The sequence below is a fragment of the Coloeus monedula genome, assembly GCF_965178545.1.
Source record: "Coloeus monedula genome assembly, chromosome: 11".
Lineage (NCBI taxonomy): Eukaryota > Metazoa > Chordata > Aves > Passeriformes > Corvidae > Coloeus > Coloeus monedula.
The window spans coordinates 2,223,344-2,244,180 of NC_138791.1; the positions used below are offsets into that span (position 1 = coordinate 2,223,344).

The 20,837-nt window shown below is 42.0% G+C and overlaps 1 protein-coding gene across 5 annotated transcripts; it reads left to right on the forward strand.

The window, feature by feature from the left end:
- Positions 1 to 1,982: 1,982 nt before the first annotated feature.
- TAMM41 (TAM41 mitochondrial translocator assembly and maintenance homolog) lies at positions 1,983 to 19,881 on the forward strand. Of its 5 annotated transcripts, XR_014226735.1 has the most exons (10): positions 1,983 to 2,136; positions 2,978 to 3,157; positions 4,392 to 4,484; positions 6,872 to 7,022; positions 9,211 to 9,356; positions 11,447 to 11,612; positions 13,735 to 13,797; positions 18,681 to 18,778; positions 19,121 to 19,168; positions 19,284 to 19,881. XR_014226735.1 is itself a non-coding variant. In XM_082288730.1 (9 exons), exons 1-8 carry the CDS (start codon positions 1,999 to 2,001, stop codon positions 18,755 to 18,757), a joined length of 1,014 nt encoding a protein of 337 aa, XP_082144856.1. In that variant the 5' UTR covers positions 1,983 to 1,998; the 3' UTR covers positions 18,758 to 18,778; positions 19,121 to 19,881. The 5 variants fall into 5 exon arrangements, 3 of the variants coding, with proteins under 3 accessions (XP_082144856.1, XP_082144855.1, XP_082144857.1); XR_014226734.1 differs by having other exon boundaries at positions 18,681 to 19,168; XM_082288730.1 differs by having other exon boundaries at positions 19,121 to 19,881.
- The last annotated feature ends 956 nt before the right edge of the window (positions 19,882 to 20,837 follow it).

The following is a 20,837-nucleotide window of genomic DNA, read 5'->3' on the forward strand; positions in this document are numbered from 1 at the left end:
AAAATGGATATTTAGAACAGAGACTTCAGAAGGGTCTGTTGGGCTGCATCATTTGACGTAGAAAAGCTCAGAAAAGTTGAGGTCTGGTGCAGTTTTATGGTGGAACCCACCTCACACCATTAAAGTTTTACATTATTTGCCAATAAAAGGATTGTTCTCTTGCTTCAGGTTCTGCCTCCCAAAATTCCCGATGCCCAGGGTCACACACAGGCTGATTTATCATGTGTTTATCTGCCATCAGAGTAACAGTTGTATAGACAGTGTATAGCTGTGTATATCAAACTTCCGTGGGTGTAACGGGGTTACAGAACATCTCATGTTTGTTTTAAGCAGATATTAAGAGCCCGGTGATGTTTAAAGATCTAATTGTGTTTGGAATTTAGTGTGAGCATAAACTTATCTCTGACTGCTGGCCTTTTCTCAGAGCTCAGGTAAGGAATTTTGAAAGCCATAAACCACAGGAAGGTAAAATGTGATTTCTGGGTACCAGATTCAGGCAAGTGTAAAATCATGAGGGAACAAGGCACGCTTCAATTTCATGAGGCACATTTATACATCTAGCACTCGCACAGAGCTTTATTATTTAGGACTCGAACATTCAAACCAAGCCAGGCTCTGCACACGGAGAGCGTGAGACAGCCCTGAGCACAACCACGATGATTAAAAGCTGTGGGTTTGTGTTTGTGTTCCCCGGGGGATGTGTGAAGAACTGTAACGCCAGCAACAAGTCCTGAGGAAAGCCTTGGAACAGGATAAAACATGAATTAAAAAAAAAAAGTTAAAAAAAGAGAGGAGGAAAAACAATCGAAGAAGGGGCCCAGACTTGTGATGACCTAAAAAAATTAAGCCGCAACAGCGGTGGGGTGGAAGACTAAATGTTAGGCACACATGCTGAGCATCACCTCACTGTGCTGGGGCTGCTTGGTTCGGTGGGACAGCACAGCTCGGGGGTGGGGACCCTGAGGGGACTCAGAGGGGACAGCGAGGGGACACTGAGGGCACCCTGGGGGGAGCCTGAGGGGAGCCTGAGGGGGACCAGAGGGGACTGTGAGCGGCGTCCTGAGGGCAGCGTCGAGGGGAGTCCCGGGTGGAGCACTGAGGGAGCCACGACGGGACCCCGAGGGAAGCCTGAAGGGAGGCCTGAGGGGAGTCCTGGGTGGAGCAGAGGGGATCCTGAGCGGAGCGCTGAGGGGACGCTGAGCGGAGCGCTGAGGGCATCCTGAGCGGAGCACTGAGGGCATTCTGAGCGGAGCGCTGAGGGCATTCTGAGCGGAGCACTGAGGGCATTCTGAGCGGAGCGCTGAGGGCATTCTGAGCGGAGCACTGAGGGCATTCTGAGCGGAGCGCTGAGGGCATCCTGAGCGGAGCACTGAGGGCATTTTGAGTGGAGCACTGAGGGCATTTTGAGCGGAGCACTGAGGGCGTTCTGAGCGGAGCGCTGAGGGGACGCTGAGCGGAGCGCTGAGGGCATTCTGAGCGGAGCACTGAGGGCATTTTGAGTGGAGCGCTGAGGGCATTCTGAGCGGAGCGCTGAGGGCATCCTGAGCGGAGCGCTGAGGGCATTTTGAGCGGAGCGCTGAGGGCATTCTGAGCGGAGCACTGAGGGGCATTCTGAGCGGAGCACTGAGGGCGTTCTGAGCGGAGCACTGAGGGCGTTCTGAGCGGAGCGCTGAGGGCATCCTGAGCGGAGCACTGAGGGCATTCTGAGCGGAGCACTGAGGGCGTTCTGAGCGGAGCACTGAGGGGACGCTGAGCGGAGCGCTGAGGGCATTCTAAGTGGAGCACTGAGGGCATTCTGAGCGGAGCACTGAGGGGCCGCTGAGCGGGTCCCGCCAGCGCCCCGCGGACGGCCCAGCCCCTGCGGGCGCGGCCGAGCCCGCCATGCCCACGCCGGGCTGCAGGGGGCGCAGCGCGGCGCCGCCGCTCCCCCGGCGCGGCCTCTCCTCACGCCGCCGGTGGGCGGGAGCGGCCGGGCCGGGCGGGCCCGCGGCCGGGGCCATGGCGCTGCCCGTGCTGTCCAGCTCGGCCGTGAAGTTCCGGCGGGTCTTGGCGCAGTTCCCGCAGGAGCTCAGCCTGGCCTTCGCCTACGGCTCCGGGGTGTTCCGGCAGGCGGGGGCCTCGGCCGAGCACGGCGAGGTGAGCGCTCGGGCCCCGCGGCGTTCCGGATCCCGGAGCCGCCTCCGGCCCTGCGGCGTGTGAACGGCAAGGGGCGAAGATCCCAAATCCCCGAGGGAATAGCGGCGGGGCGGGGGTCCGGTCCGTGCCCAGGGGCTGCCTGGCGTGGTCCCGGCAGCGGGGTTGTCATTGTGGGGAGCTCGGGCTCCCCTTTCAGCTCAGTGTGTACCGATGTGTGTCAGGTTATTTACCACTGCCTTTACAGAGAGTTACTGCAGCTTGTCCAACTGCTGTGCAGCGTATGAGGGGAATTTAAAATATATTGCCGCACTGAAATGGCAGTCTGGGGGGCTTCCTCATCGTCTGAGGGCCAACAGCTTGGATATAATGTTTACTTTTATGTTTTGGGTTGTTTTGACAAAAGCGAAGGAATACACTAGAAAGGAATATGCTAGAAATGCAGTTCCTTGCTGCCAGCTCTCGGGTGGTGCTTTTATTTGCCCACATCCCTCCATTCATGGCCCCAAAGTGCTGTTCATTAGCACTGTAAGCTGTTCCACTGAGCTGTGAATTAGGGTGGTGGAGATCTTACACCTGCTCCCCTATTTTGGAGGGTTGAAGCTTGGTCATGACCAGGACAGGAAAATTTTGGACTGTCTGATAGACTGACAATAAACATACAACTTCATTAGAACCTTTAAGCAGGATCTGACACTAATATTTCCGTTTTGGGTTTTATTTTTATTTTTCTCTCATGAAAAATGATTAGCTGGAAGTTTGATACTGTGTATATCTTAAATTATTATGATAACATTGGCTCTTCTTGACATATTAACCCCAACACTCTTTTCCTTATCCTCAGAACAATATGCTGGACTTCGTGTTTGCTGTTGATGATGCTGTGAGCTGGCATATGACAAACTTGTTAAAGAACAGGAGTCATTATTCCTTCCTAAAATTTTTTGGCCCCAAAAAGATAACTACCATACAAAGATACGGAGCGGGAATTTACTACAACACCTTAGTGCCATGCAATGGCAGGGTAAGTACAAGTAGTCTGAGTGAGTTAAGTCAAATATTTCTGTCTGTGAAGTATTAAAATTATTAGCTTAAAGCAGATTTCAGGCAGCAAATATTGCAGATTGTAATTGCAGATTAACTCGTGGTATCTTCAATATTTATGTCTCAAACTGCTTCACCAACAGCACTTTAATTAAAAAGCAAACAGAGCAGCTGGTCTTGCACCTTAAAAGTGTGAGCAGTGTTTGGAACTTACAGCTAAAGCACTTCAGGAACTGGATTTATATTCCTTATCCCTTGCTGTCTCCCAGTTTTGGTGGTGGTAAAGTTCTGGTGGTGCTTAATTTCAGCAGTTGACCATGTAGTAACAGCAAAGTGGTCTTTTACCATTTGTTTGATACAAAATTCAAGTTCCAACACAGCAAGCTGGAATTGACATTTGTGTGGTTTAGTGTCTAATGCCCTGACCTGCGAGGCTTGAGTGTAATTAATAATTTTGGTGAGTGGTTCTCATCCAGCAAGTCCTGTCTTGCACCTCTGTGTTTGGTAAGGAGTGAGGGAAACACTCTGTCAGTCTTGGTGTTCTTGTCCCTGTACAAGATTTTGGGATTTAAGCTTTATCTGCTTGATGTAAAAAGGGATTTGGGATTTCATTGGAAGGACCAGTGGTCTTGGCCATGGCATTGTGTTCTTGGCTCTTTATGCCCTGGTCTTATTTTCTAACGACTCAGTCATATTACCGTCTATGGTCCCGTGTTGTCCAGAAATTCTAGAGCTGGCTGCCTTGCTGTGGTGATAATCTTTGGAAATTCAGGTAATATGAATTTATAACCAACTGTGGGAAGTACCATGACTTTTCCAGTTACATAAAATAAGCTACAAAATCACAATTTTTTTTCCTAATATCAAAGAGCAAGAGAAAAAACTCCCTGATACACACCCACCTCCCAATAACAGGATACATAAATGTCTGTAGGTTTTAATTTAGGTCTCTGAAAAACTATTTCTTGAGTGTTTTCAATATCATAATGTGAATTAATCCAACATGTAAAGTTTGCATATGAATGGGAAATTTTTCTCTTACTTCGTGTGTTAAATAAAACAGATAAATATTTTCCTATTATGCATCCAGTTTTTAATTGGAGGTACGTGTTCCTTAGAATTAGGGACAGTTATGGCATGTAGGGAAAACAATGCAAATATAGGTTTTTTCAAAAGGCTTTATATTGCTTTGGTTTTTTGTTTTTTTTTCCCAGATGATAAAATATGGAGTAATTAGCACTGATGCCCTGATTGAGGATTTGTTTCACTGGAAAACTCTCTATGTCGCTGGGCGCCTACAAAAGCCGGTAACTGCTCAGTTCTCTCTGGAAATGCAAGAAATTACAGGGCTGGAAAATGATCAGTTGGAGTTTGAACTTTATCTGTTAGGGATCTGTGCATCAGTATTGCACAAATAATCTGCCCTGATTTAGGGGTGTAGCCCTAGAGGGATAAGCTCTCAGAAAGGAGGTGAAATGTGGTTCTTAATGATGTTCTGTGTTATGTGGAAAAAGAGCCCCTAAAGGTGAGTATATTAATAACAGTTTTCTGCCTGTACTAGATCTTGAATAACTGGACTCTTTTAATGCCAAGTCCCTTCAATGTTAAATGTGTTATTTGCCTTTTATAACAGATTATAGGGGTGGCCAAAATTTAACACAGTTAAAGAATGGAAATCTTTAAAGGTGAAAGCAGCTTTGCTGTGCAGTTACTGTCTGGTTCATAATTGAATGAACCGTGGGTTCTGCACGTTGGTTTTTCTCCTCCATATTTGGGTCATAAAAAATAGTCTTTGCTTTCCCCCTTGTGCCTGCCTCGATGTGCTTTCAGCAGATGGCAGCAGTGCTAAGGGAAAATCTGTTAGGAGGGGAGGGGGAGAATTAGAGGAGAAATCCCTTCAGGTCTTGGAACACAAGTTAATTATGCTTTTAACTAAAAAATTTGGAGTGAAAGTTAGAATAGATTGTCTCAGACTGCTGGCTTTATCTCCAGATACATATTACAGCATGATCCAGGTTAGAGCAGCTGTTGTCTTTGTGAAGAATGAAACTTAATACATTGAGGAAGATAACTGAAGGAAGAATTCTGGATGTCATATCAACAGTGAATAGTGAATAGCTATTTTCAGTGTGACTGCATTTGCTGCTGCTTTGATTTGTGACATGGTACAGTGAATATAAATTCTCTGTACTGTGAAAAAGCCTTCCTTAACTTTGCTGCTCTTTCAGATTTACCCCAGGAATCAGCATTCATCCTTGTTGTACCAGGGTGATAACTATTGCACTCTGATTTCCTGGGAGATTTGCAGCTCTTTGAACTGTTGCAAATTTGTTCATAAATGCTATCATTGTTTCAGGCATTCAAATTTTGAAGCCTAGCATATTATTTTCATTTGAAAAAAACGGCTTTATATTAGGGGGTGATTTTTACAAAAGGAGGAGGTTATTCCTTTTGCTTCTCTAAGACAAGGCTGGGGTCTTCCATGAGGAGGAATAGTGTCTCTGCTGAGTTTCATGTTATAAAAGGCCCTAACTGTGATGTCCTTAACATGTCCATAACTTGCTGATGTTTCCATGCCAATCCTAAGGTATTGCAGTCACCTGTGTGACTGCTTGGGGGGCCACAGATTTTTCTGTTCTGACTTTCCTTAGATTTCCCTGTAGCAGCAAGTTAGGAACATACATCTAAGTGAATTGGTTGATGGGATTTGAGAAAAATCAAGGGAATACCTTTGTTCACAATGGCCAGTGGGTTTGAATTTTAAGGTGTTGTAGAGTAGACAAATATTGAAAAGACATCTTTTGTAAGCAAGACAGTATTGCTTAACCAGAACACTTGAAAAAGACAAACTCACACCAAGCAGGGATTCCTAGGGGAGTTGTTTCCAGAAGTGCATAGTTATCCATCTAAACCAGGCTGCCTTCATGTGCCTGGTGTTCTGTAACAGTGCGTTTCTATCTTCAGTTCTTACCGAAGATCTGCCTTTTATTGCACTATATTTCCATATCCTAGGTGACTGGATTCTGTAGCTGGTCTTGAACAGTTTCAGTGTTTCCTGAAAATAAACACTTCTTGGGGCAGGTAGAGGCACTCAAGTGACCTGTTCTTCATGGATAAGTGAAGATCCCCTCGAGTTCACATTCTTCTCATGCAAAGTACAGAAATAAAGCCCTGCTTCTTCTAGGACAACTTCTGTCCGAGAAACTACTTGAAGCATTTGATAGGGGAGTCCTCTATTAAAAAAAAATAGAAAGAATGAAGATGAATAAGAAAACTTATCTCTGTCTGGCATTCTGTTCTCTTTCAGTGTGACAATAGTCTTTTTTGTTATTGCACAATGCCATATGAAGTATTTCTGTTGATGCATTCATATTTCCTGTTCTGATTAACCTTAAATTGATGAATATGAAAAGGTGACTAGCTCGTCAGAGATTAGCTAATGTCTGTTGCATATAGCTCTTCCAAACTTGTGTGTAAAAACAGCCTTTTCCAGCAGACTGTTAATTCTTAAAAACATGTTCCTCTCTCTCACATGGTGTAAATAGAAGGGGATACTCTAGTACTTACTGTACCATACTAATAAGATCTAATCTTAAATTAATTTCTTAATCAATTCAGCATGAAAAATAAATAACATTTCTAGCTCCAGTAGTGCTTTCCTGAAGTTTTGCTTCCAATGGCTCTGCTTTTCCAGGTGAAAATCCTGGCCCAGAATGAGAACAGCAAGCTGCAAGCTGCTCTTGTCAGCAACCTGAAGAGTGCAGTCACAGCAGCCTTTCTCATGTTGCCAGAGAGCTTCTCTGAAGAGGACCTTTACATGCAGATTGCAGGACTCTCCTACTCTGGTGAGTCTGTGGGGTCTGAAGTGGCTGAGGAGAAGAGCTGGAGCTGGAGCTGCTGTACCACAGCTGTGCTTTCATGTGTGATAAATTATCTGCCTTCTTGCTTTGGGCCTGCACTGCTGTGTGCATCAAAAACTCTGTCTGAATGGTGGCTTACATAACAGCTCCAGAACACTAATTGGGCTGATTCAGAGGAAATAGGGGTAGGTACATCAGCAACACTGCTTATACCTGCTTGATTGAAGAACAGCTAAGTGTGAGTGATTGGATATGATGAAATAATGTGGGTTCTCTTCTGTTTGCATGGATTGTATTTTGGTGTAATGTTTCAAAACCTTGGGAAAAAAATTTTTCTTTCCACTCAGTGCAATGTTGAGTCATCTGATAGTCTGACTCATACCTTGTCATCTCCTTTTGAGTGTGCTGTGTTTAAGGTTCTTATTTAGTTAACTTATAGATCCAGATTATGATTCTTTGATGTACATTTAACTCTCCTGGTTGGTATTTGTTGAGTTTCTTTTTTTTTAGTCATTAATTAGGAAATTGGTAGAAAAATATTGAAGGAACTACTGCAAATCGCTCTTTAATGTAAGATGTAATTGTTACAATTTAACTCAGCACTGCTTTTTAAATGCTGACATCCTTACTGTAATTACTGTGAACAAGTTTGGTTGGAGTTGTGCTTTACACAGTGCTTCCTTTGCTCATACAGAAATGCAAGTTCGGCTTTTAAAGAAAGCACAGGGGGGTCTAAGATGCAGCTTGGCCATTCTGAGGAGCATTTCCGTTTTATGTAACACTTCTGAGCACAGTTCAGATTACAACTCACTTTTCCAGAGCAGTTCTTTTCTGAATTGTTGCTCATTTTAGAGCACCAGGAAGAGGGTGCTGACAGTGGGATTGCCAGCCAGGGATGTTTGTTGCTTATCTGCCCACCTGAAGCCTGCCCAGCACTGGCATTGGATTCTTGGTGGGCACCAGTGACCAAGATACTTTTTATATACTCTTTGAAACAGTGCAATTAAACAAAAACCAGTAAAGTGCTGAGACTGGCTGTGCTGTGTGAACAAAGCTAAAACAATACAGCCCCCAGTTGGGAATGCACAAGAAAAAGGCTGCTTGTGGATATTTATTTTGCTGCCATTTCGTTAAGTCTTTCAGAGGCTGTACTAGTAGACAAAATTGATTTTATGTGTTACTCTAATCAGTCTCCTTGGAGACTGCTGAAAAGAGTTGTTCAAGCTTTAATTTAGAAAATGTTTATTCTTTATTTTTTTCTGCATTTTTTGAGAGCACTGAGTCAGTACCATTTATATACGAAGTGTTTGTTTTGTGGCTTGGCATAAACTGAAATAAACTAAGGAAGGCTAGCAAGTTGCCACCTTTCAACAACATTTATCTCCTGAATGTGGGAAGTGGGAAAAGGAATTGATTCAGAATTTTGGTTGTTGGTGCAAGCTACACTGAGCATCTAACTCCTGGCTGGAAACCCAGGAAACAGCCAGGCTAGTACCTAACAGAGGTAGTGGAATGCTTTCATACAGACTGACTGTCTTTTCACTTATTCTCTTTGAAACTTTTCAGTCATGTATGAGAAAAGAAAGTGCAAAGGCCAGTAATGTAACAGTGGTGTTGAAAGGAATTTCTTTTTGAAACATCTAACACAATATATGGCTCAGAGGAAAGGGTGATCCAGTGATCTTAACCATGAGTGCCGTTAGCTGAACTCCAGGTACTGCCCTTGGAGTGCAGAAACAATGCAAATTATTTCCTCTCAAATTGGAAAATTTCAGTTTATTTGCTTGTGGATACTAAATATGAGGACAGGGCAATTTGTTTAGTAATCTGTTGAGTCTGAGGTGTGGTTGCAAAGAATGTAACTGTTACTGCCACTTGGCAGCTGGAATTATTTTGTTGCCCAAGTGAAAATGTGGGCACATGGGCCAATGACATTTTTATCAGAGGCCATGTAACAATATGTGCCTTCAAGGACATTTTTTCTGTGCTTGAAGGTATTTGGATAGTCCTTTTCACTATTAGGTGAACCTTACTGTGGATTGTATAGGCATATATAGTATTGGAGAACAGAGTTTTAGATGACAGCTCTGTACTATGTTGGTATCTGTTATATTCTCCTTCTTTCTGATTTTGAGTTTTTCCTGATGGCTTCACTCTCTCTTTTCCTGACTAGGTGATTTCAGAATGATAATAGGAGAAGACAAATCCAAAGTGCAGAACATAGTGAAACCCAACGTTGCCCATTTCCAGAAGCTGTACAGTAACATACTTCAGGACTGCCCTCAAGTGGTGTACAAGCACCATCTGGGAAGGCTAGAGGCAAGTGTTCTCCTTCTAAACAGCTTTAAACCAAGCAAGTGGAAGTGCTTTATCACGCTGACAGAAGGCAGGAATTATGCCACACACAAAGGAGAGCAGTTGTAGGCTCTGTACTTGCTGTTTGTTATGTTTCTGTTGTTTGGTTCATTCTGCCACCAGAAGACTTGCCTTACATACCAGTTTCTTCATATGGAGGAACTACTGCTCATTTTCTGAGTATGGGCACAGAACTAGACCCCAGCAAGGCAACCAGCACAGATCATTGTAAAACGTGTGTTCTAATGACTTCCATATGGAAATAACAGGCGAGGAAGTGAGGAATAAACAGATGGTTTGTGTTAGAGAGATCAGGCTGTAACTCAGAGGTGCAACTTTCTGCAATCAAAAACTCATGAAAAACCTCATCAAGTGCTAGCTATGATGATCAACTGACTAAGCCCAAGTGACATTCTGGCATTAATACCCATACAAAACCATTTTTTCCTTAGATTTTGGGAAATCCAGAATGACCAGTATCTCGAATTCCACCTTTCTGGTATAACAGTGCAGTTAGGGGAGAGATGCCACAGTCAGTAGCAATTTTTCCTCTTGTAATCTGCATGTCCCTGTGTGAACATTCAAGTGTGATATAAACTTCATGGTGAAGTCACAAATAGCACCAGTTGTCTCATGGACATGGGCACCTCTTTATCCTCAAGCCTGGGTAATTATCTCCCAAATGCCACCTTTTAGGATGTGTCTTTGTTAGAAACTGGCTTAACTACAGGCTTGAGCACAGTAAACAGTTTTACTGCAATGCTTTGGAATAAAACATAGGCAAATCTGTATTGTACTGCAACTGTCTCCATGTTTTCTTATTGCTTGTGAACAGTTTGGTGGAAGCAGTATTTAAATGAATTTGGGAAAGAATTAGTAATACTTCCTTCAACGAAAAACTCCCTGTTGTTTTACCTTTAAACAAATCCTGGTAGCATACTGCAAATTTATTGTTGGATAATAAATCTCTCTACAATCCCACAATAGTCATCAAGACTGTTGATTAAATGCCCTCATGTTGCTGTTGATTTGAAGCAAAGTGTTTAATACTTTATTGCTCACACCTTCCTCTGGGTATTGGCAGTAATTCCCCAGTGGAGTCCAAAGGTGGCTGACTACTGCTGGGGGTGCAGTTAGCACAGAATAGAACTCCCTGCTCCAGGACATGCAGAGCTACAGAGAAAATTTCTTCCTTCAAAGGTCCCTCAGAACCAAGGCAAGGCAGACCCCAGCTCTGAGTTTTGGTTCAGGCACGGATTCCTCCCACGCAGTGCTCAGAGCTGCTCACTGTCGGCTGCCTCTGGAGTTGTGGCTGACTCATCTGGAGATCATTTTCTCCACACTGACAAAAGGGAGTGGAGAGGGCAACCAGACTCCTGTCTGATGTCTCCATGAAGTGTCTAAAACCTTGTGTGGGAGGAAAGGAGCTCTTCAGATTTTCCTCCGCTTTTGGAGAGCTCTGCCCCATCCTGCATTACATTTTGGAGAAATCTGTACAGGCCTGCATGTTGGTATCATTGTATTCAAAATAGGGTCGTTGAATTTCTGATTTAGATTGGAAAATGTGGGATGAATGTTTTCATCAAATTATACAAACCAGATGTGGTTTGGAGTTTAAAGCAGAGAAAATGGTTTTCAAGCTGAACTTGAAATGTGTGTGGGTCTGCAGTTTGATTATACTCAGGCAGAAGAAACTCAGCTAAGTGGTCTTTGGGGAACTTTTTTTTTATTGTAGTGTACTTATGTTTCCAAAGGAAATTGGATACAGCAGAAATGATACAGTTTCAATGAAAACTTACTTGCAGACACAGCAGGATCATGTGTGTCTTCCCTTGAATAAAAACCCTTGCATTGAGTCATTTTTCAGGTTGAGACCTGAGATACTGCATTTCCCTGTGCTTGGGAAGTTTTTATTAGCATTGTCAATGACCTTTTCTAGTGAAATGGATCAGGTTCCGTGAGATATTTATCACAGGTCAATTTTCTGACTTCTTTAAAAAAAAAAAAAAAAAGAGACCGGAATGTTTTTAATGTCTTATTTTTATAACATTCAGATTGATAAAAGTCCAGAAGGTCAATTTACACAGCTTATGGCTTTGCCAAAAACTCTGCAACAAAAGATAACTGCTCTGGTAAACCCTCCTGGAAAGAACAGAGATGTGGAAGAAATTTTATTGCAAGTGGCCCATGACCCTGACTGTGGATTTGTGGTGAATCAAGGTAGGTCTGGACCAATGTCTGTAATCTCCTTTAAGACACGATAGACAAATCTATTGTGTATGTTCTTCTATTTCAGGGTGATTTAAAGAGAAGGGTGAAAAGATCCAGGAGATTAATCGTGAAATACATTCCTAAAAGCCTGGGTTTGGATTTGATTGCCACCAGCTTATCTGAAATACTATCAATAGCATTCCTAGTGATATAGGAAGATGTGTTGTGGTTTGGGTCCTGAAAGAGGCAGCACTTAGGGAACAGTGTGGCCTGCTTAGATCACCCAACTCTGATGCTTCCATCTTCAGGCAAAACTTCATCAAAATATTAAGCTTTATATCCTCCCAGTCATACATTGCAAGGCTGAGGTCATTTTCTGACTTGCTGACATTACCCTTCCCAGTCATCGTGGTTAGCCCAGACATGTGAGCCCTGGCAGAGAGCTCCAGCTTGGAGGGAAAAGGCTGAGGTGCTTCTCATCAGCACAACTGCTCTGAGGCAAGATTATGTCATATGAGCAAGTTAAAGCTGATGCTGCAGACACCGATGTTCTGGTACGCTGCAGAGAAATGAAAAAGCTTAGTACTTGAAGTCCTTTATGTATTTTAAGAACTTGACACATTTCCTGTTCCAGGTAGCAAATCTTGCAAGCTCCTTAAGCACAACAAAAATTCCCTAGATGCCTGGGAGCCACTGGACACAGCTGCTGAGGGAGCTCTCAGGCTGATTCTTTTGGGGCAAACAAAGCTCCTGGGTGTTGCAGTTCTCCACAGACAGCATGGGATGAACTGCACCTGGACATGGAGGTGTCCAGCTTCTTTCATGATACCTTCTGTGCTGGGCTGCAACAATTATGGGATAAAAACCAGGATAAAAGCTGGATCTGGGAGGAGGGGATGTAGTGTTTGAGCTGCACACAGAGCTCTGAGTCACCCCCCCTGAGCTCATTGTGCTGGTGGTTGTGTTTCTGTAGCTCTGGCAGGTACAGCTGTGGCTGCACAGGGAGCAGCAGTTCAGTGTCAAACCCTGGACGGGTCTTCTCAGGCCCAGCAGTTTAAACTCTTAGGAGAACAAATCAAGATGCTCTTGCTTTTGTGGCCAAAGCATTTTACTAATTCATCAATCTGGGTGAAGGCCAGGCCAAGCCGTTTGGGAATCCTACAAGACAAAGCTGATTACTCAAGTCGAATTGCATTGTCCCAAGATATTTTGCTACATAGTCATGATTTGTTCCTTTCTCTTCCCTATTCCTACCTCTCAAATGGTTTTCCAGTGGAATATTGTATCCTTACTTAGGCCTGAACTATGCTAAGCTTTGTTCTTCATTATGGAAGTAGCTTTGAAGGAAGGATTTAAAAATATTTGAAATTATATTCTATGGGTCAGTGCAGAATGTGTCCATTTGGAAGACTAGCTCCGTGACTGCTGCCTTTCTACATTTATTTCATTTATTTAGTGATGTGAGTAGTTTTGTACATATCAGTATGCTTTTATATATTGTAGAACAAACACAACTTAATCATTTTGAAAAAAAATAAGGTTTTATGTACTATTCTTTTAATACCTAAGAACCACTGGACAATGAGAACTGAATGTGCCACAGTGCAAAGTGGTAAACAAGCCTTATCTCCAAAAGCTGTAATTTAGGAAAGCCAGGCAAGCACTGCATAACAGAGGTAGGTCTGCTTGATCAGAGAAGTGCCAAATCCCAGTTTCATGTTGAAGTAAACAGGGAGTATAATTTGTTCTGCTCTAGAATGTTAATTTACCAGCACTTAGATGAAACATCTGTGAATCCTTTGTGATTAATCATCTTAGTAGAGAACTAATGGGAACACTAAATAAATGGATTCAGTCAATTCCTACTGCTTGTTGTCTGTTTCAATATTGATCTGGGTTTTTTTTCTGTATGTCATACATAAAATAATTTTAAATAGTTTAGATAATACTTCTAATTAGCATGAAAAAGCAGAGCAAACTCAAATCTTCTCTGTGTTAGGTGTATGTTTTACTTTCAGGCTAGCTTGATTGTATAACTGGAACAATATTTAACTTGTGCATGGTGGAGGGTAAAAAAAATCCCCACACCAGTGCTGAGATGGGTAACATCTGTGTGCTTTTCCCTCTGCAGGCATTTCAGGAATTGTGAGATCCTCCAGTATAGTGCAGAGTGCTAAAACCATCCTGACAGCTGGTAAGAATGTGTGTGATTTCTGTCAACATGGGCCTTCTGATTTCACAAAGGAAAAATGACAGGGCCCCCAGACTGTCTCATTACAGGAGTTTAAAGAATAAACTTTTTGTGTGTTTAATTAAAAGTCCCTGGAAAATAAAAGCAACATTTAAAGCAGAGGCTTTATTATAACTATTGCAAAATTATAAAATGCTGAAAGGAACTGCAGTCTGTGTGACTCTTAAATAAACAAACAAACCCTTCAACAACCCAAAAGTAAGAAAAAACAGCTTCTGAGTTCAATTTTATTTTCTCTGCAGGCCAGATTTGGCTAATGGACACTAGTTCTTCACTTTTTGTATTCAAAAGGCTTAAAGTTGCTCAAATGAATTTCTGAACTCATTCATACCTATTCCCAATTCTTCCACTAAAGCAATGATATTCAAATGGTGCCATTACTGGGTGTAAAGGCTGTTATTCCTGTTGAATTCAGGTTATCCTGAGTGCCCCGTGGGCAGAGCTCTCTGTGGAAGTGCAGGAATAGGAGCAGAAATAGTTAAGCTGTGTGGATTATTTATGCTCCCTTCCTACCTCTTCTGATGGACAGAAAATCACCTCTGGGGCTCGTCAGCTCCTCTTGTGTGTCACGCAGTAAATCACTGACAGCCTCTCTTGGCACTGGGACTTTGGGGGGTCCTAATGCATCTTTGAATAGCACTTGTAATTTTTTTCATGGTTTGTGCACCTGAAACCAGTTATTTGTGAAATGTCTCTATTTCCCTTTATCTTAACTGCTTTTTGCTTTATATGTAGTGGGGTTTTTTAGCTTTAAAACAAACTATGGTTTCCTTCTTATCAGTCAGTTATGGAGAGTTGTATTTGAAAACTATTTTCTGTTAGTGGTTTTAGTGGTGGAAACGTATTTTTATGATTTAATTCAGGTAGAGCAAAGCAATTTTGATCCTTTGCCTCCAGCACAAGCCAAATTTGAGCAAGGAGGCTTGGGGGAGTGGATTTTTCTTACTTTTTGCATAATTTAGGTTTTTTTCAGGTTTGGGCTTTTTTAGAATGTATTTACACTCTTCTGCCAGAATCTGGCCAAAATCATTAGTGACAGAATTGAGGAGTGAAATTTAACTGATCAGGGATGTCACCTCAGTATTTTTGAGGTGTGATGTTTCTGTGATCTGCCCTGGAATTGAGGAGGGATGGGTGTCCATGGCTTTAGGAGTTAGTTAGCAAAAACCTTTTGCTCTTTTTAATTTTTTTTTTTTTTTTTAGATATCCAAACACCATTGAGTTTATGTTAAATCTGTCAGTATCTTCTGGATTTTCTCCCAGTCATGGTTTCTTAATTTAAAATGCATCCCTAGGGCAGCATTCCTGCTGCTGCCCTGGCTGTGCCAGCTCCTGGGGCTCTTCATGTTCATAGGATACAGAATTTACACAGAGAAAACAGGAATGTGGCTCCTACATGGAAGTATTTGCTTGACTCAGGCAAGGAATGTGTTTTACAGGAAAATGTGGAGCTTGAAATTCAGTCCCTAAGGATGCTGCATTTCTTTCTTTATTCTTTATCCAAATCTTGTCTACTATTCTGTTCCCCTCAGACCTGTTCTCACACTTTCTAACAGAGACTTTAGGAAAAGTGTAAGGTTCTGATCTTCTACAGTGCTTATGTCAAGAACAGGAGCTTAAATAAAAGAAATATGAAAGAGATCCATGAAATCTGTGGCTCCATGAAGTAAGCTCTGACTTTTTATTGCTGTTCCTAGTAACTGTACAAATACTTTGCTTGCAAAAGAGGGTTTTCATTAGCTGGCCATCCCTCTTTTTGAAGTGTTATAGGGCACACAATCTGTTTTCCTTAGCTGATTATTTTATCTTAACAGCACCAGCAAAGGTGAGATGCCTGCTCTGGTCCACAGCATGGCAGTGCAAGGTACAGCATTTCCAAATTCAATGTTAAATCAGCAATAGCTGTGCTGACATGCCATGCTGGGTATTAACATTACTGCCAAGAAGCACGAGCACAAGAAGGAATTTCAACCCAGTTGAGAGAACTTTTTTCATCTTTCTCTGCCAATGTGGTTTTCAAGTCGAGCTCCAGCTCTGTTTTTGTTTGTTGTTAAATGCCCTATTTAGTTTTTGAAAATGTGCCTGTGTATTTCTTCGAGTCTGTGGTGAGGTTGCCTCTCTGTTTCCCATTAGAGATGGCACCAGGGTTTGATTTGTTTTCCCACATAGCCAGAGTCTGCCTGGGCTTTGGGAACTCTCTCTGCAGCTCTTATATTTAGCTCCTCTGAAGATGTTGGTACTTCTTTAGCTTCTTTCTTCTCTATATTTTACTCAAGGAATGTTGCAAGCCTTGAAATTTTTTCTATAAATACAATCTTATAGATTAAATCATCAGTTGAAGCATTTGTTCAAGATGCTTTTAAGTTAGCACGAATGTTCTGAACAGTGTTTGTTTTTAATGATTCAAGGATTTTTTTTTTTTTTTAAGGAACAGGTTTACATATAAAATACTCTGGTTTTGTGATAACTACTCTCTTCAGCAGCTGCCTGAGCAGATACTGCAGGCCACTGGCTTCACTGTAAATATCTGTACAAGGTTTGCATGTGCACTACAAATATATAAACTGTTTGCTCCACATGGCAGCTCTTCAGCAGTACCTGCATCAGTGTTCCTTTTCCAAAGGAAATACAGGGCACTGCAGCTGGGCAAACCTACCAGGAGACTTTGGGGGACTCACAGCCAAATTGCTGTCTTCCAGCACTGATACTTGCAGAAAACTCAACGTGGATTAAGTGAAACCAGGCACAAATCGTGTTTACACTGAAATGCTGTGGGCTCGGTCCCATGTGCATCAGGGCTTTGTTCTGTGTCCTACAGTGGAAAAATCCAAAGGGGAGGTGGAACCACCAAGTCCCAGATTCAGAGCTGAAGTAGAAAGACATTTTCATGTGGTCCAACTGCTTCGGATTCTGAGAGCGAGCCGTAATTACAACCATTAACTTTTACTGCAGCTGTGATTCATCAGCCCGAGGGCTGCTTTAGGGAAGCAGCTGGGTGGACAAACCCGCGCTGTGCCTGTGCTGGGGCAGCGCTGCGAGCAGCTCGTTCCGTGCGGTGCGGGGAGTTCAGGGAGCGGAGGGGCAGGAGGAGAGCGCTCTCCTGCTGCTGAGCTGCTGCACGGGCAGAGCAGCCGGGCAGGCTGAGAGCAGCGCTTTCCTTGCAGGCTGCAGTGCCAGCGCAGCTCAGCTGTGCTGCAGTGGCTCTGCCACACGCTGGGCTGCACTTCCAGAAGTACCTGGAATTCACTGGAATGGCAGAGCAATTCCTCTGTCAGAGGGGCTGCATCCAGCAGCTTGGGCATTTTCAAAGCCACAGTTTTAACGTTGTGGGTTGGAACCACTTCTTTTATTTGTGCTGTGCCAAGGCTCAGCTTGGCCTTGTGCTGCAACAGGAATTGTTGCTGTGTGTGCAAGTTCCATGCAGATATGTCAGGCACTTGAGGATTTACATGGTTATTTACTTGTTATTTGAGATGTTGCAAAGAAAAGCCTGTCATGACTTCATTAGTGTGCTTGCTTTTACAAAAACCTATTAAATATGGAAAAGCTGGAGGATACATATGGGATGCACATGGGTTTGTAAGTTCAAAATACATGTATGGATGGTTTCTTACAAAAGGTGAAGTTGTGTTTATTTAAATTGCAGTTGGAGACATGAGAAGTGCAGAACTGATTGTCTGCAGCCTGTTTGTTATCAGAGCCTTCTTACTCTGTCACATTCCTTCACAAATAAGTGTGCACTTTTCCTTATTGCTGCCTACTCATTTGACTTCTTGCAACTCAAATTTGAATGCATCTATCACCTAAAATATTATATCTTTAAAAGATTTCTTTCTTTTGCTTTTCTTTTCTTTCTTTTTCTTGAGGTCTTTCCAAATCAATTATTATTATGCCCCCAAAAAATTAAAAAATCCAGTGCAGCACATGGCTAAACTTGGGTTGAGGTTGCTTATTTGTTGCAGATCTTTCCTTGTGTTCTGGTCTGTAATGTTGTTTGACTTCTGGCTAAATTCCTTCTGTGTGTTTTTAGTCAGTGTTATCAGGTGTTCAATTAAATAAACATAGCAAAGATTGTAGTAAGTGTAATCTACTATACCTTTAATCTGTGCAGGTGTCAAAAGTAGAGCTTTTTGTGCAGCATTAAAAACTTGCCTTTTCTGTTGTGAATTTGTAAGGGTGTGATTAGACTGAGTTGTAACCTGAACAGTCACTCTGTGTGTTGTGTTGGGTTTTTTACTTGTTTGTTTTGGGGTGATTTTCTTAAACAAAAAAGGAAAAGCAAGTAGCTGCACTGGCTGGGATCTCAGAACCCCCCTGGAATGCCAAGACTAACAGTGCTTTGTTTTTAAATTTACAAATACTCGATGACTAAACCCAGCAAAAGGCTGTAGGTTTTTTACTCTAGGTCTGTAAGAGAAGGCTCATCTCTGGTAGAACTTCAGAAGTTGTTTAACTCTGAGGATACATTTTACAAATTGTGTGGGGGTCATCCTCAATCCCATCATATCTAAAACTCCTCAATGCATGGAGGCAACGACTGCTGCTGTATCTCTGAAAATTGAGATCTCTGCCTTTGCTGTATGCCAAGTGCAATGGCATGGTATTTACCAGAATTCTGTTCTATTTTCTCTGCTTTGATAGCATTAAAAGTAATTTTGGTGTCATTATTTACTGTGTTATGACTGTGACAGGAAGGTTATTTGCATGTCTGCCTGCTGGATTAGGCTGTCATTCCCCCAGGAAAATACTTCATTTGATGTACTAAGCACCTTCTGAGTCAGCCTTCCTAAATGTTGATATTTTTCCTCTTTTTTTTTGCTTTTTAGGGGCAAAGAAATCCATAACTTACAGTATGAAGAAATTATATAAGATGACAAAAGGAGGGTTAAAGAAGACATCTTGAGTCTTTACATACTGTGTATGGGTAAATAAATGGTACTTTTTCTCTAAATGTTTTGCAGATGTGACTTTGCATACTTGAGAAGATTACAGTGTATTTAAGAAGTCTGTTCTGATGATTTAAATGCCCAATTTTCCTTTTTAATGGGAGGCTTGTTGGCAATAGGGCAAAGGAATTATACTCTGTAAATACTGAAATGAATTTTCCTGTATATTAGAGCTTGAATTTTGAAGAACTCTAAGTAAAAAACATTGATTGTACAGATGGATTAAAACCCAAAGTCACTCATTTTCTATGTGTTGTTAGCTTTACTTCCCAAAATACCCTCAAGGTCTCTTTCAAAATAATAAAATGTCCCAAATTTAGTCCTTTCAGGGATTTACAGAACTGGAGAATCCGTGGAGTTTGAAGGAGGTATGGAACTGTCCTCTGCCATTCCTGCACTGCCAGGTTCATCCTTAGAATTCCTGAGGATGCTCCCTGGGTGCTGCTGCAGGGCAGACCTTGTGAATTGGAAATTATTTCTCAGGTGTGTGACATCCTGAATCCAAAAAGCTGCCACAGTGTGGGAGAGGGAAACGAGCAGCTTGGCCGGTGTCAGATCCTTTAAGAAGGATATTTAATAATGTTAATAAATAAGGATATTTAATAACAATAGAACTGTGTGTTCCTCTCATGAGGCTGAGATGAAAAGTGCCCAACTCACAGGCGTTGTCACAAGGGCCAGAGGTGGAAGGAAAATCAGAATTCTGCTTGGGCAGACCTATGAAATAGGTGTTGTTTGGCAGCAGATTCTATCCAAACACTGGAAAATTGGGAGTATTATGAACAAAAGCATATATTTTTAAATTCTTTGATTATCTTTTTCCCCCTGAAAATACTGCCCACAAAGATGGAGCTTGTACTCCCTTTAAATTAGCTAAAGGAAAGAAAACTGGAGTTTTATGTGACTCTTTACATTAATCCTGCCATGAAAGAATGGGCATTACTGGCAGTATCCATGTCTGGTGCAATAAATTGGCAGGATCTTTTGTAAATAGAATATTTTTCACACTGACTTAGGTAGGTTTGCTAATTTGGGAAATTTTTCTTAATAGAAATAAATTCAGCAAAGATTTCATTTTACTTGTGGGAATGTCAATGATAAAAATAATTTAATGGTAAAAAATGGAAATAAAATTTATCTTTCCTGATTAGCATGTTTGGTTTTTTTCTTGTGTATTATGTGATCATCATCATCTCTCAAACTATATTTGATTTAGTGATCTCACTTTAAAAAAGAAATTATTTCAATGAAGTTGTCCAATAATTGTTTCCAGGGAGAAGTTCAGAGCATAAATTTAAGAAAGAAAATAGAAAACCCATTGTTGTGTGTAATATGACTCATGCAGGCTTGCTCTAATCACAGGGAAACTTTAAATATTGATTCTTTTTAAATATTTGAGTGTGAAATTTTAATCCAGACTCAGGAAATAATTACTGTGAAATAGGAAATAAATCACAGTGAAGCTTTCTAATGTCAGAGGCAGATTCCTAACACTTTGCATTATCCATTGGTGATAGAAAGTGTAAAACAAATCCCCTCAAATGCCCCTTTGCTGATGGCACAAGGCTGCCTAAACTTTTTATGGGGACAAAGAAGGTTTGTATGGGCCTGGCATTCTCTGTCCCTATTAGTAAGAGGCTGAAGTCCCCAATTTGAAAAGTTTATATTATAAAAAATGGAACTAGGGAGTTGAAGCCACTTAAATAAACTCAGCCTTGGGGTTTGGCTGGATTTTTTTGTTAGCATGAAGGGCTCCTTTCTAGATAATCTAGAAGTCTTTAATATGTAGTTGTAAGGTGGGTAGAGTGTATTAACCTCCTCTGTAGTGAGGATTTGGAGTAGCCAAAGCACTTTTTATCTTTCAGCATAAGCTTTATGAAAAGCAATCTAAAACCAGGTGTTGACTTGCTCAGGTGTGCTCAGTGGGAAGGTTAGGAACAGAAAATACTGATCCCAGTGGTAGAAGCAGACCCTGAGAGTTCCAAAGCTCTTGGACAAATGAAAAGGTTCAGGATGGAGCCCTGACCTTCTGGATCA

Coding starts and splice junctions, on each gene's coding strand:
- TAMM41 (XM_082288729.1), top strand. CDS start 1,999: ATGGCGCTGCCCGTGCTGTCCAGCTCGGCCGTGAAGTTCCGGCGGGTC. Junction 2,137..2,977: donor CCTCGGCCGAGCACGGCGAG/GTGAGCGCTCGG, acceptor CCTTATCCTCAG/AACAATATGCTGGACTTCGT. Junction 9,357..11,446: donor ACCATCTGGGAAGGCTAGAG/GCAAGTGTTCTC, acceptor TATAACATTCAG/ATTGATAAAAGTCCAGAAGG.